We start from the raw sequence: 14,152 nt of genomic DNA on the forward strand, positions 1-14,152 counted from the left end.
ATTCAAATGTAGTTACCAAATGAACTTTAAAGCCTTATTCATTAAGTAAATATTTTACTCTAATTTGGAGTTTTGATTTGGTAGTTAGTGATATTGGTCAGGCAACCCCTCAAGTAGTTATTGAGATCCTGTCCTCTTTATTCCTTATTGTTCTGGGACTCCACGCTTTATTTTTGTATGCTACTGACCCCAAGGTAAGTAATTATTTGCTTGTTGTCAATTTTATCATTTCTCTGTGTTCATTGTTGTCTGTGTACCTTGGGTGTTGCAGAAAGCGCTATCTCAGAGTTGCGGCAGAAAGTGTAAACGCGGTAACCTACAAATATGAAACTGCAATTTTTTTCTTCGCGCAGAGCGCTACATTATGTCCAAGTATCAACTCATCTTCTATATCAGAGGTGGTGGAATATAGAAAAAGATGGGCACTTAGAAAAAATGTACAGAAGACACAGATAATGGTATGCAGGAAAAGGAAAGACAAGAAAGAAAATAAATTTTGGATAGTAGAACAAGAAGAAATCAGACCAGAAAAAATAGAGTATTTAGGAGTGGTAATTAGTAGCAACGGAACATGGAAGGATCAGACCAAAACAGCTAAATCAAAAGGGAGAGGAGCACTGGCTATAGTGGGGGTATTGGAGAATAAATTCCCGGATATTAAATACAAAATTCAGAGAATGGTGTTCCAATCAATGGTTAAAGTAAAAATGTTATATGGGGTAGAAGTGTGGGGATTGGAGGAGAATAGAAATGAATTAAACTGGGTGGTGGCAAAATTTAGTAAGATTATGATGGGGGTTCCTAACTGTACTGCTAATGTGGGGACTAGATTAGTTTGTAAAGAATCGATAGATATTACTATAGCAAAGAGGATAATGAAATATTGGATGAGATTGGAAGAAGGAAAAGGAGGAGATTTATTACAAGAGGTGTATAGGTTCCAGAAAAGTATGGAGAACGAAGAGTACTGGGTGAATAAATGCAAAAACAAATTACGAAGGACAGGATTAGAAGAATGGTGGGAAAGATGGGGAGAGAGGAAAGATTGGGTATTGAGAAAGGTAGAAAAGAGAGTGGCTGATATAGAAAGACAGAATTTAATAATGAAATGTAGGGAAAGAGACTCATTATTAAACAAATTAGTAAAAATTACGAACCCAAGAACCGAATTTGAGGATAGAAGGGGTAAAAGAGGATTATACTGGTGGGTTATGGGAATCCCAAAAAATTTAGGATGGATAGGTCGAGAAAATAAAGATAGATGTATCTTATATGGAGTGGGATGGTCGGATATGCATATATTTTCTAAACGTAGTGAATTAGAAGAGATAAAAATGAAAGTGTTGAATAAAAAGGAGATAGAAAAAGTAGAAAAGGGTCATAAGATGACGACATGGTTATGCAGAGAAAGGGAAAGAGGAACAAATATATCAAAATATTTAAACTTGGTTAGAGCTAGGTTTGTAAAGAAATTAAGTGAACACTAGGACGGTGTTATGTTCCAGATAATGAGTGCCAAAAGAAAAGGAAAGTGTTGGAAATAATGATATTTAGGCTAAGGGACGGAGATTTAAAAAAATTGTGATTAATAATTCTAGGACAAAGGGTTGAAAATAAGAAAGAAGTGTGCTAACTACAATGGGTATGTATAGAAATGTGTAATAGTGAGTGGTTTTTTAAACTAAGTGATGCAAATATGATAAAAAACTATGATGAGTAAGATAACTGTTGATATGTGAAAAGGAATAAAAATAAAATTGAAATAGATTAACATTAGATCATAGTGGATAGAAAAAATAAGCAGGGTAAACAGGTGTATTGAAATTGGTAATTTAAAAGAAATGTGTAATTAATTAGTGGGTTAAAAAAGCTAAAAGATATAAATAAGAGGAAAGATCGGTGAAGAATAAGGAAACTGTAAAACTGTTGACAGTCCAGTGTTGTTAAATGGTGTTAAAAAACAAACTCTAAGACATAGTGTTGACAATATAGTGGATAAGTTATTATAAGGTAAATGAATAGGTGTACAATATAGTGGATAAGTTACTATGAGGTAGATGAATAGGTGTAAGCGAAGAAGAGAGATGGAAAGATTTGGAAAAAGGGAGGGAGGGGGAATATAAGGTGGAAGGATGGGGTGCGAAAGACCCATCCCTAGGTGAGAAAAACAAACATGTCCGCACGTAGAGATAATGGAGAATCAAGATGGGAGCAGGCAATGTGTTTTAAGACGACTCAGATTAGTAGGCGGGGCAATAGATAAGAGCATGACGAATCGCATGACGGTCAGGTATCCTCCTCGGCGATTCGTCAAGCAAAGGATGGGAGGGAAACACGTTGCCATAGAGGTTTAGGTGGGGATGTCATCTGACTCACGGGTGTGGCTAATAGTGGTGTCATGGGTGGAAGGTGTTCCCTCATTACCAGGGGATACCACGAACAGCCAGTTGTCTCTTTTTTCTTTGGTTAGTTAGTTGCAGTAGTAGAATATTAGTTTTAGTGAAGGGTGGTGCTGCTTATGGTCTGGAAATCCGCCTCTGCAGCGCCACCATTCAAGTTAGAGTTTGGAGTAAGTAGTTTTATAGAGTTAAGTAGTTTTAAGGGTCAAATAGTAAATATTGTTTGTTTAGTGTAGGGTGGCACAGCCCAAGGTCTGGTGATCCGCCTGGGGGACGCCACCAAATTAGTTAGGGTAGGTAGTTAGTAGTTTTAAGAGACATAGATTAGATATTGTTTGTTTAAAGTTTGTTTTTGTTTCTGTGTGTTTTGTTGTCTTTATTGCGTGTAAGCCGAAGTTGTATACTAGGGTGGGCAATAAAGAGATGTTCTATTCTATTCTATTCTAACTCATTTCTATATCGACCATCCAATTAATTTCAATCCGCATACATTTTTCAACCATCCGAAGAGCATAATCTTAAACGGAAAACAGCTGAGCGCGTCGTATTCAACTCCCTCGGTAAATAATCATTTAGTCTGAGCGTGTGTGGGCAACTGCATATTTCAGATTTACATCTTGCGGGTAAGTCTGTGCAGGTAAGTATTCCAGAAGTCTACGCGTGTACGGGGCCCTTAACAGACTGTTGAGCAGAAGTGACTGTAAACACAGCATTTGAAGTTTGTAAGGCATAATTTTATAAGAAGCTCGTGCCTTTTAGAGGCTGGACTGCTGTAACCTTCTGGAGTTCAGTCTCCTAGATCCTAGAATGTAAATGAGTGGAGCAAACATGCTCTTATAAAACAGTGTACTTGTTCAGATCTATAATGCTCATCCTTATATATTATCTTGTTGATAATTCTACCTACTTCTTCTACGTGATTTTTGGACTTATAGTCCGCTGTTGCTATCAGAGCTGACGAGATCATTGTTATTCCATTTGTTGCTTGTTCAGATTTTCTACCTGCCAAATTTTAAACTCAAAGAAAAAAAAAGAAGGAAAGAAAATTTCGAAATTTAGTGCTTTAACTTATGCTCTGGTCATTTCCTTGTCCGCCCTTTCACCCCGGCACTTTCTTACACCTCTCTGTTCCACGATATTCCAGTAATAATAATAATAATAATAATAATAATAATAATAATAATAATAATAATAATAATAATTAGAAGACCCGTGCTGCTCTACAGCATTCGTTATAAGTAGGCCTGATAACTAGTCTTGATGAGCCTGTCGTAGCTATATTGTTTTGCCTGCCCTTTTCGATGGTGAACATTTAACACGGAGCGCGTTATTGTATGCCGCAGTTCGTAGTCAGAATACATCCGATCTGACGTCATCATGCCGTCTGTTTGGTAAAAACCTTTCCATATATTCACTTTTTATCCTGCGGTTCATGATGTAAAGCTAAGCATTCTGCCCGTTTACGCCACGACTAGCTACACGAGAAACACGAGATACCCTCAGGGGTACTCAGTAAGGGATTTGACATGTTCCAAAATGGTGTTGATCAAAGGAAATGGGAAGATATCAGCAAATAACGACTCCTCAAATGGTAGATGATTTATTACAAAGAAAATAATTTTGTCCTGAGAACTATGGTTATGAAATATAATCACTAAATTTTAAATTTTACGTTCAATCTTGATGTACATCCAGAAATAAAACAAATGGGATGGTACATGTTAATAAATTCCTACAAATTCTGATAATTCTTTTTTACATTAAACATCAATTTCGAATTTTATAACTGTTAATTGAATTTGTTAAGAAAATGCGCCTCGTGCGCATATCAAATTATGCCGGCAAAATCTGGAACAAGATTTTAAAATGTTTGAGTTACATGACTGGGAAAAACCAAGAATGCAAAATTTAAAAGTTAATTTCTACTTAATTATGCTTGGTTCTATGTCCATCAAACTTAACTCGACATTGAAATTGTTATCTGTTCAGCGTAACTTCCAAATACACGTAACTTCACGTGATAAAATAAGAAAGTAAAAATAAAATAAATCTTTAACCATGTGCAAAGAATTGAACACAGCGCCGAAACTTACGACACCACGAACTTACTACGCTGGCGTAGCATGGGGAGAGGTGATACTCACACGTGGCGCGCCCCAGGTGGCGGACAGGGGTGTCCTGACCGGCTTGCCGGCGGGCTTGAGGGAAATAAAATAACTCTCGCGGACCAAACACACAACCCCCTGTGGGTGGGGGACGCAGATGAAGAATACACCCACGGTATCCCCTGCCTGTCGTAAGAGGTGACTAAAATGGGCGGCCAAGGGAAGATCAAGTTAGAACCATGACACTACTTGTAATTAGTACCACCACGCAGGGAACACCATGGGTCACTTTTACTTGTGCATAGTACCACTATGTTAGGTACACAATAGGTTTGTGGTTAGTAGCGACAGTATGTGTTCAGGATGCATTTTACAGTACCCGTGATTCGTACCACTATATGAGTGTCACTATGGGTGAGCGACACCATGGTTCTGCCTTGCCTATGATTAGTACTCACTATGTGAGGAACACCATGAGATAGTGCGAGTCCCTGTGGTTAGTCCACTTATGTGAAGAACGCCATAGGTGCTTTACCTGTATAGGTTTGCGTTGCCTGTAAATAGCGACACAATGTGCGAAACACCATAGGTCTGTGTTACATGTGCGCATTACATTACCTGTGAGTAATACCATAATGTGTGGAATACCGCGAGTCTACGCTGCTTTTGATTAGTACCGCGGCATGACAGATACCATGGTTCTACTTTCCTAGCGATAAGTACCACTATGAGGGTTCGGTGACCTGGATTTTGGACCCGTTTAGACTACAAGCATCATCGATTCAGTATTGTGCCTTAGAAGCAGTCCCTTGGTCAGTAACGCCATTGTTTAACGTTAGTTTCTGGGAATAGGGGGCATTGTGGGTCGGATCCACTGATTGTTTTAACTTCATATCCATCCATTCATTCTTCATTCCCACGTTTTGAATTCTGGTCAGTGAAGGATTATTGATTTTTAATTGTCCTTACATTTCGTCTCATTTCGTGCCAATAGGGGCCGATGATCTAGATGTTAGGCCCCTTTAAACAACAAGCATAATAATAATAATAATAATGATAATAATAATAATCATCATCATCATCAAAACTTAGAACATCCATCGGAATAGGGGACCAGAGCGAAGGAGGGTTTTGGGAGCGTTAGGAGAGAATAGGAAAAAAGGTGGAAGTGCAGAAAGAGAGGCTCTCTGTAAGTTCAGGAAAGATTACAAAAAGAAAATTTGTGAGATAAAAAAGGCTTGGATAGAAGAACAAACGGAAGCGATAAATAAAGAATGTAGGTTGAATAGTATGGAGAGATTAAACATGATCGGTTTATGATCATAATAAGTACATCGAAAATATACAGCCTGTTTCCAGTCATTCGACAGGGTCAGGAATGGAATGAATAAAGCCCCATCTAGCGGCGACAATAGGAATTGTGCCGGCTACCGAAGCACTCCTCTGGGGCACTGATCGATGAATGACAAATGAAATGAAATATTGGACAGTGTTGCTGGAATGAATCATGACAGGTAAAACCAGAGTATCCGGAGAAAAACCTGTCCCGCCTCCGTTTTGTCCAGCATGAATGTCACATGGAGTGACCGGGATTTGAACAACGGAACCCAGCTGTGAGAGGCCGGGGCGCTTCCGCCTGAGCAACGGAGGCTCCTTATAAGTACATTATGAACAGTAAAATCAATTGGTCTCACCTCCTTTTACATTCCACCGCCGTTAAGTTTATTTACCCCCCCCCCCCCAAAAAAAAGAAATTTAAAGAAGGCGTGTTTCTTTATGTTTAAAGGAAATTCCAAACACCAATGTTCACGCCTATTACCTTCAGTTTTGAGATATAAGTAACCCCATAAAAATAATTCACTTTTTTCACTTCCTTTCACACCTCTCCCCCCCCCCAAAGTGAATTTTCCGGCAAAAAATACTTGTTTCTTTAATAGTAAAGGATCTTTTAAATAGTAATTATCACGACTCAACTTCTTCAGTTTTTGATTTATGTGTCCTCATGAAAGGAATTCAACTCCTTTCCACTCCCGCCCCCCCCCCCAAAGAAAAAAAAATCCATTTTTCACTTCTGTAACATGTTAAGTTTTTTTGAGGTATACTGTAGAAATTCTCATTTTAAAATTTCACCCCTTTTTAGTTCCCCGTAAGTTGAGTTTTCAAAAACAAATCACCTATCTTTCCTTACATTTACAGGAGATTCCAAATACCCACTTTTTACGTCTGTAACATTTTACGTTTCTCAGATATTCTGTAGAAAGTCTTTCAAAAAATTCACCCCAATTTGTCACTCCTGTTTAACCGCCATTAATTTGATTTACCAAAAACAAAAACAACAAAAAAACCTTTTCTTTATTTTTAAAGGAGATCCCATATACAAATTTTCAGTTCTGTAATACCTACTGTTTCTGAGATATATGTATCCTCATTAAAGGCATTCACCCTTTTACACACCTCCTATTGGGATTTACGAAAGAAAAAAAGTGTTCCTTTATTTTTAAAGGAGAGTCTAAATACCAATTTTTACATCTATAAACTTTAAAAGTTTTAACACATTTTAAAATTTCACCCCTCCCTTTTCACCCCCTTAGCGACGGAATGTCCAAAAATCCTGACTTTGCGAGCACCTACATCTTAATGTGAATATATCCCCAAAATTTCATTTCTTTATGTCTAGTAGTTTTGGCTCGGCGATGATGAATCTGTCAGTCAGGGCAAGTTATTTTATATATGTAGATTTTCTGACAAACTCTGAATGTAATGGTCTGCAATAACGTCAACTGTATTCCAAAGTGGAAACACGAGGAATCGAGTAGACTTTCCCTTCTCAGGAAGCACATCACAAGAGAGCCTTTTAAAAAAGGTAAAGGGACATTGAAGGGTACTTTTCTGGGCAATATATGAGCAAATAAAAAGCAACTTTTTCTTTTGCAATTCAGTTTCTTTATGTTATAGACTATACAATGAAACAACTATATATTAGACTCAAAACAGCCTTCTTTGAATAGTTAAGGGATACAAGACATTCACAAATTACACGTTGGTCTTCTCGGGATAGTGGAAAGACTACACAATTTTACATTTAACATTCTGGAGAGTTGTTACATTAGAAGTCTCTCTGAACAAGTGGAGTATTCACACAGTTGTAAAGAGAAATTATTGTACCACTGGGTCTTGTCCTTGCTTAGCACTGCGTTTTGGAACTTGAGTGACAGCAGGGGCTCCCACCTGGGTGATCGGGACAACACGCTCACCTTCAGGTTGAGGTAAAGCCTAAAACACAGAATAAGCAATCACATTAATTATGATTAAAGTTAAAGACTATTTTTAACAGTGGTCGCGCTAGAACCGAGAGGTCTGATTGAATATTTTATTGTTCTTCTTTCAAGCATGCAGTTCACCCTCTTAAGTAACTTCCTAGCCCCTCTTCCAGCACGAAACAGAAGCCAATGTTCAGTTTCCCTCGCCAGTTCATTGCGTACGAGTTTGTCTTTTCTCGCCGACTCTGTGTGATCATTTTTGCTGGCTATTATCTTCAAAAACTCGTTGCTTCAGTATATTTTGAATGTTGTACAATGGAAGGTAATGCCGCCTGGATTCGTTCCATGTTTAAGGAATATCAAAATGAAGAAGTTGCAGGCGGAGATGAAAGTAGTAATGTGACCGATGAAGTAAAGATAGCCATCCTTCATGTGTTCCAAGTGCCAGAACGATATTTGTGGAGAATATTGACAATTTTAGACATGATAGTCTTTTGGGCATAAACTTAGAAGCCTACAGCATGTCTACAAGTACGGGCCGTGAAAGCATGAACGGTAATATGGATAACTTTATTTGCAGCATTTGCGTAGAAGTTGACTGCAGAGATACCGTGCCTGCCCCTTACTGGGAGACTCCGAATTCGATTCCCAGCCAGGTCAGGGATTTTTAACGGATTCTGAGGGTTGATTCAAGGTCCACTCAGTCTACGGTATTATAATTGAGAAGCTATCGGATTAGCGACCCCGGTCTAGAAAGCCAAGACTAACGACCGAGGACCCGTCGGTCCAACCACGGAACAATTCGTAATCTGTAAGCCTTCAGGCTGTGGAGCGGTTGCTTAGTAGGCCAAGGCCCCTCGGAGCTGTTGCACCATGGGGTTTGGTTTTGATTGAACTGATTTGATGATCTTCAATGCGTTTCAAGAATAATTTTATCCGTTTTTAAATATTATCGAAAAATTCAGACGTAGATGAAATGTTCGTATTAATGTTTTACAATTTCATACGCAAAATATTCAGGTGAATGATTAATCAAATGAGTAAGAAATACCTCAATTACACCTGTAAATAAATTAAGTAAAAGTCTTTCAAAAATTATTGCAAGCCAAATTAAATGTTTGTTTCTTCACACGTTTAGGGAAACAATTCAGACCCCCCCCCCCCACGTGGTTTTAAAAATACGGTAATTCGGAAGAAATTTGAACATAAATTTCAGTCATGTGTATTGTATTCAAACAGACGATATAACGTTACAATAAGCAATGATCAAATTCAAAATACAATGGCAAAGATAAAAGCGTGGCCTGACGTATCCGCTGTGACCACTTCAAGATTAAATAAAATGTGCATACCTTGCGAGGTGCTTCAATGGTGAGTATTCCATCTGAAGCGAGTTTGGATGTAAGGGTATTGGGGTCAACATCTTCGGGTAATGTGTACCGTCTTTGGAATTCGCGAGAGATGAATCCATGTTCGTCTGGCCTCTCTTCATGCTTTCCTTCAACCACAACGGAATTTCCTACAGTCTTCACGACAATTTCCTCAGGTTTGAACTGTTGGACATCAATATTTGCCTGAAAAGATAAATCTTATAAGAAATTTGCCGAATTTGATTGATCACTATAAGATGAATGAATAAGAAATACCACTTTACCCTGAATCCGTCCTTATCGTACTGAATGTTCGAGACACCGCTGTCACGGGCAGCCATGCGACGCCATGGTCTCGAGTACATGGGGCTAAGTTCCGGGAACACCAAATCCTCATCGAGGAGACCCAGTCCAAAATTTTGATCGAAGAGCGATCTTGGGCGGAGAACGTCCCAGCCGCCAAAGAAGTCATTGAGCATGTATGGAATAAGAGACATCTGAAACAGTTGATAACTAATATTAAAACATCCCATGTGGCCGTTCTTAGTTTTGGCGCAGCGAAGTTGACAACCTGAAATAACTAAACGGTTAAAAATATGTTTTACATTCTGTTCTCACAATCCGACTTTACTTTTCCGTGGCGTCAAATTCGGAGATAAATGCTACTACCTCAGTTTGGTGGTGGTGGTTGTTATTGTTTTTAACAAGTACAACTGGGCAACCATCCTCTATATAACACCAATCAGAGGAAAAAATGGAAGGGATCCGATTAGAAAAAAAATGAAGGTACCGGCTAAAGTAAGAGGCCCACGAAGAGCGTGAAATGACTCCAGGCAGCGAATACTCGAATATCGTCAAGGTCGGGAAAGAACATTTATTGACCAAGGAAGGTCGGATAGGATAGATCAAAATGGAGGAGCCTGGCACAAATTGAAGGAATGCTAGGACTGTTGAGAGCCCCGTGGTCGGCAACCCACGCTTTCAAGTTTAGAGCCCATGGGGCTATTAGCTTTTTTTTTTTTTTCTTTTTAAAGAATGTAACAAGACCGTTTTGAACACTTACGAACATGAGAACTTCACTACCATGGTTATTTTGAAAAATCTGATAAAATCGGGTACTGCTACGTATGACATGAGCTAGGTGTTTATCGAGCTGGACAGCTGCAGTCTCTTAAGTGCGGCCAGTATTCAATATTCGGGAGATAGTGGGTTCGAACCCCCATTGTCGGCAGCCCTGAAGATGGTTTTCCGTGGTTTCCCCGTTTTTATACCAGGCAAATGCTGGGGCTGTACCTTAATTAAGGCCACGGCCACTTCCTTCCCAGTCCTAGCTCTTTCCTATCCCATCGTCTTCATAAGACCTATCTGTGTCGGTACGGCGTTAAGCCAATAGAAAAAAAAAAGGCTAGGCGTCTGCGTACAGAGTTCCTTCATCTCCTTCCGACAGCTGGATATTCGCTACATTCAGACCAAAAATACACTATGATAAAACGTATGATTCAACACCATCGCCGTAAGCAACAGGTAAATGAAGTATATGTTTATATATATTACGGATTCTGTAAGACTATCCTAAAGCGACAAATCGCAGGACCGAACGAGCTCGTTGTGCTGTGTGGACCACTTAGCTGTTAGCTTGCGTCGGGAAATTGTGGGATTCGTACGTACCATCGGCAGTTTTTGAAGATGGTTCTGTGATTTTCCACTTTCATATTAATGAAGGGCATGACCGGTGCCCTTTCGGTTCTTGTCACCGAAAACCCTGAGGAAGTGCTAAGAAATGAACAACAGCACATAATTTACGTCGGGAAGGACATCTACTTGTAAAATGGGGCTACATTGATAAGAGTGACATAGGTCGCAACACATTTCCACCAAGTTGTGGGAAAAGTGGCAGAGAAAGATTAACAAACAAGAAGGAAAGGTCTACTTTGCGTGTTTTAAAGTAATGAAGGTGTCGGAAATATTAAAGTATAACCAGTGCAACAGGACAATCATCCTCTTCTTAACACTAATCAGAAAGAGGGGGGGCGGCACTCGCCGATTCTTCGAAGAAGTGAAAAAAAAGCATGGCCACGAAAAGTGGCCATATTCCCTGGGCTTCGTAAACCTAATACCGTCGGATCAAAAAACAAGGGTTGCCTAAGGGAAATTGATGGGAAAGGAAACTCGTCGCATCTTTTTCATACACCTGTTACTTACGGGGTTATTAAACGTGATAAATCATACATTTTATTAATAATGTATTTTCGAGCTCAGTATAGCCAATACCTAGCTGTGAAAAGAAGGTGAAGGAACAATGTCAATAGTTAACTCATTTTTAATACGTAGCGCGAATCTAATAGGGCAGTTCCCAGCTGGCAAGATAAGCACGTTTGGGTACATCACACCTTCCCGAGAAGTAGTTCGATTTTTAAAATAATCACGGTGGTGAATTAGGAATATTTGTAGGTTAAGCTTGTGTGTGAACAAAACAGCGTCATTTTATTTAAAGAAACAAAGTTAGTTCCGTTATCTCAGTAGATATTGATGCAATGTAAAGTCCTTCAAGTCCGATTACATGAGTACATGCCATTAGTGAAGGTGAAAACAGAATGCCAATATCTGGAACGGTTTACAATTTGAAGTGGACAACTTAGCTGAACAACTATATAAAACGACGTGACCTGACAGATTCATCACAGAGCCAAAACTATTGGACAAATGAAATTTGGCGGATACATTCATATTGCAGTCCAGGTGCTCACTAAGAATTATTGGATATTCCGTCGCTAATGGGGTGCCTACAGGGGAAGTTTAATTTTAAAAAAAATTACGTTATATCTTAAGAACTTGACAGTTTACAGACAAAAATGGTATCTGGAATCTTTAGAAAGAAAGACGTATTTTACCATTTTCTGAAATAGCCACTGAAGAGGCTGAAAAGTAGTGAAACACTTGTAGAATCTTACAACTACACCGATACATTAGCCCATTCATATTAGCCCCAAAAGACACCACAAACATGGTTTACAAAGGAAGTACCGGTACCGGGGTAAATTAAACTCAATTTTCGAAGAGTTTTTACATTTCAGAGATTTTCAAATAATATGCTAGTGTAGTACCGAGCCGAGGAAAGAATACTTTTATGAAGTTACTAAATACACGCGAGCGAAGCCGCGGGTGAGAGCTAATATACATAGATCTTGGATGGTCCACCCGTCCCTTGCGATTTAGTTTTATGTAACCCGTCAAATACAATCCCGAAATACATCACTCCCTCTTCTTAAACCGAAGTATATGTGACCTGTCATTGATTGCATTTTGAAGTCGTTGATTTCATTTCGGGCACTAATGAGAAGGTCAAGAAATCACAGAGTATTACAATTTGACTGCATTATTTGCTCCGTTTCAACGGAAATGAAAAGAAAAGTTTGGAACTCCGAAAATGCTGCACATCAGACTAGTTTCCCCGGGCCCTTAGCAGACAAGGGGGAGGTACGTTTTCATCAACACAGTGCGAGGCTTGTAATACACCGTAAACAACAACGCAGCGAGTGGCGCTTAGTTTTCTGTCGAGTTGCCTACGCATAAACCCTTACATACCTCCAAAATTTCTCATTGGGTTTCCAAATAAACACATCTTAACTTATCGCTCGATTGTTAGTTCTACTGGGTGAAATTAGTATAGCCTCGTGTGAGAGAGAGAGAGAGAGAGAGAGAGAGAGAGAGAGAGAGAGAGAAGTTACTATCGGTTCCTTGGTGATTACGACGAATTTGACAGGGTTTTAAGATTTGCAAAGAAAATGTCTATCTATAAACTGACCAGAAGATATTTGAGGCGAACAATTTAGTTTTACAATCCCCTATATTTACACTTTTATATAGAACCTCCCATAAAGAAGCTATCTAACTTTTCTCGATATGCCATCATCCAGTACTCTGAGTCAGTTGCATAAGATGGCAACACTACTAAATTCGTACGCCGAAAGATTTGTGTTGTTATGGAAATTTAGTTGAAATTTAAATGTAATGCAAAGTTTGCAAATTTCCTACCAATATGAAGGTTTAACATATTATAGGAACGTTTTCCTACTCTTGTCGACTTTCAGCTGTCCAAAGCCCTGGAGTAAGTTTTTGCAAGTTATTTATGTTTTAATTTAAACACGTAATTATAATGAAGATAATATATTTAATACTTGAAATTCTCACTACACACGAAGGAAGTGAACAACGCGAATTTAAAGTTCCAGATGAAGATGCTCGAAATAAAACTAGATATGAAAGGGTATTCACCAAAGCACATTAGTATTTTCTGGCCCCATTAAGTCATTTTAGTGCAATCTTTTTATTACCACAAATTTCCAATTCCTTCTAAATAAATTACAGTCAATTCTTAATTGATATATCTACCAAAGTTAATGTAAGAAAGTTTAAGAAATATCATCCGATTTAAATATGACGGATGTACATGAAACCTCTTTACGATGAAACGTCCACAGTTCATATTTAAACATACAGCTCATACAAAAGGTAAACTCTGCAAAATAGTAATATGTGAAGCTTTAAAACTCACCTTGGTTTGATAAAAAACTGAAGTCCCGAACAACAGCAAGCACAGTACCGTCACGTACTTGTAGCAAGCAACTTCAAACAACCGTACATCCCACTGCTGTCACTCTTTTATATACTCACATTGATCTGCTGTCTGGAATATTCTAGACACGACCAAAGAGAATGAGAATGGACACGACTGTTCGGTGCTTCTGGAAAAGGATTTCGTAGAACTTTCTACAGCGCAGCTGTTGCGCATGAATCAACGGTCAGTGACATCGCTCGCACTCAAAGCTGATTGGCTGAACAGCATTCGAGCCCACATAGCGGAGAGGGGAGCGAAGAAGGGATGGTTCCTAGCGGAGGGAGGAAGGATTCGACAGCCCGCCCCAATGTGCGTTTTCCTTGCTTCAGTGCGGTTGTTTTATTCCTGTTGATTAATGTCACTTTTCAAATTTTATTGTGATCTTAGATCCAGATATCAT

The 14,152-nt window shown here is 38.9% G+C and overlaps 1 protein-coding gene across 1 annotated transcript; it reads right to left on the minus strand.

The window, feature by feature from the left end:
- Nucleotides 1-7,426: 7,426 nt before the first annotated feature.
- LOC136872487 (alpha-crystallin B chain) lies at nucleotides 7,427-13,835 on the minus strand. Its single transcript, XM_068227478.1, has 4 exons — nucleotides 13,690-13,835; nucleotides 9,419-9,631; nucleotides 9,117-9,338; nucleotides 7,427-7,777 (listed from the first exon to the last, which is right to left on the minus strand). Exons 2-4 carry the CDS (start codon nucleotides 9,629-9,631, stop codon nucleotides 7,661-7,663), a joined length of 552 nt encoding a protein of 183 aa, XP_068083579.1. The 5' UTR covers nucleotides 13,690-13,835; the 3' UTR covers nucleotides 7,427-7,660.
- Nucleotides 13,836-14,152: the final 317 nt, after the last annotated feature.

This window comes from Anabrus simplex, chromosome 1 (genome assembly GCF_040414725.1).
Source record: "Anabrus simplex isolate iqAnaSimp1 chromosome 1, ASM4041472v1, whole genome shotgun sequence".
Taxonomy (NCBI): Eukaryota; Metazoa; Arthropoda; class Insecta; order Orthoptera; family Tettigoniidae; genus Anabrus; species Anabrus simplex.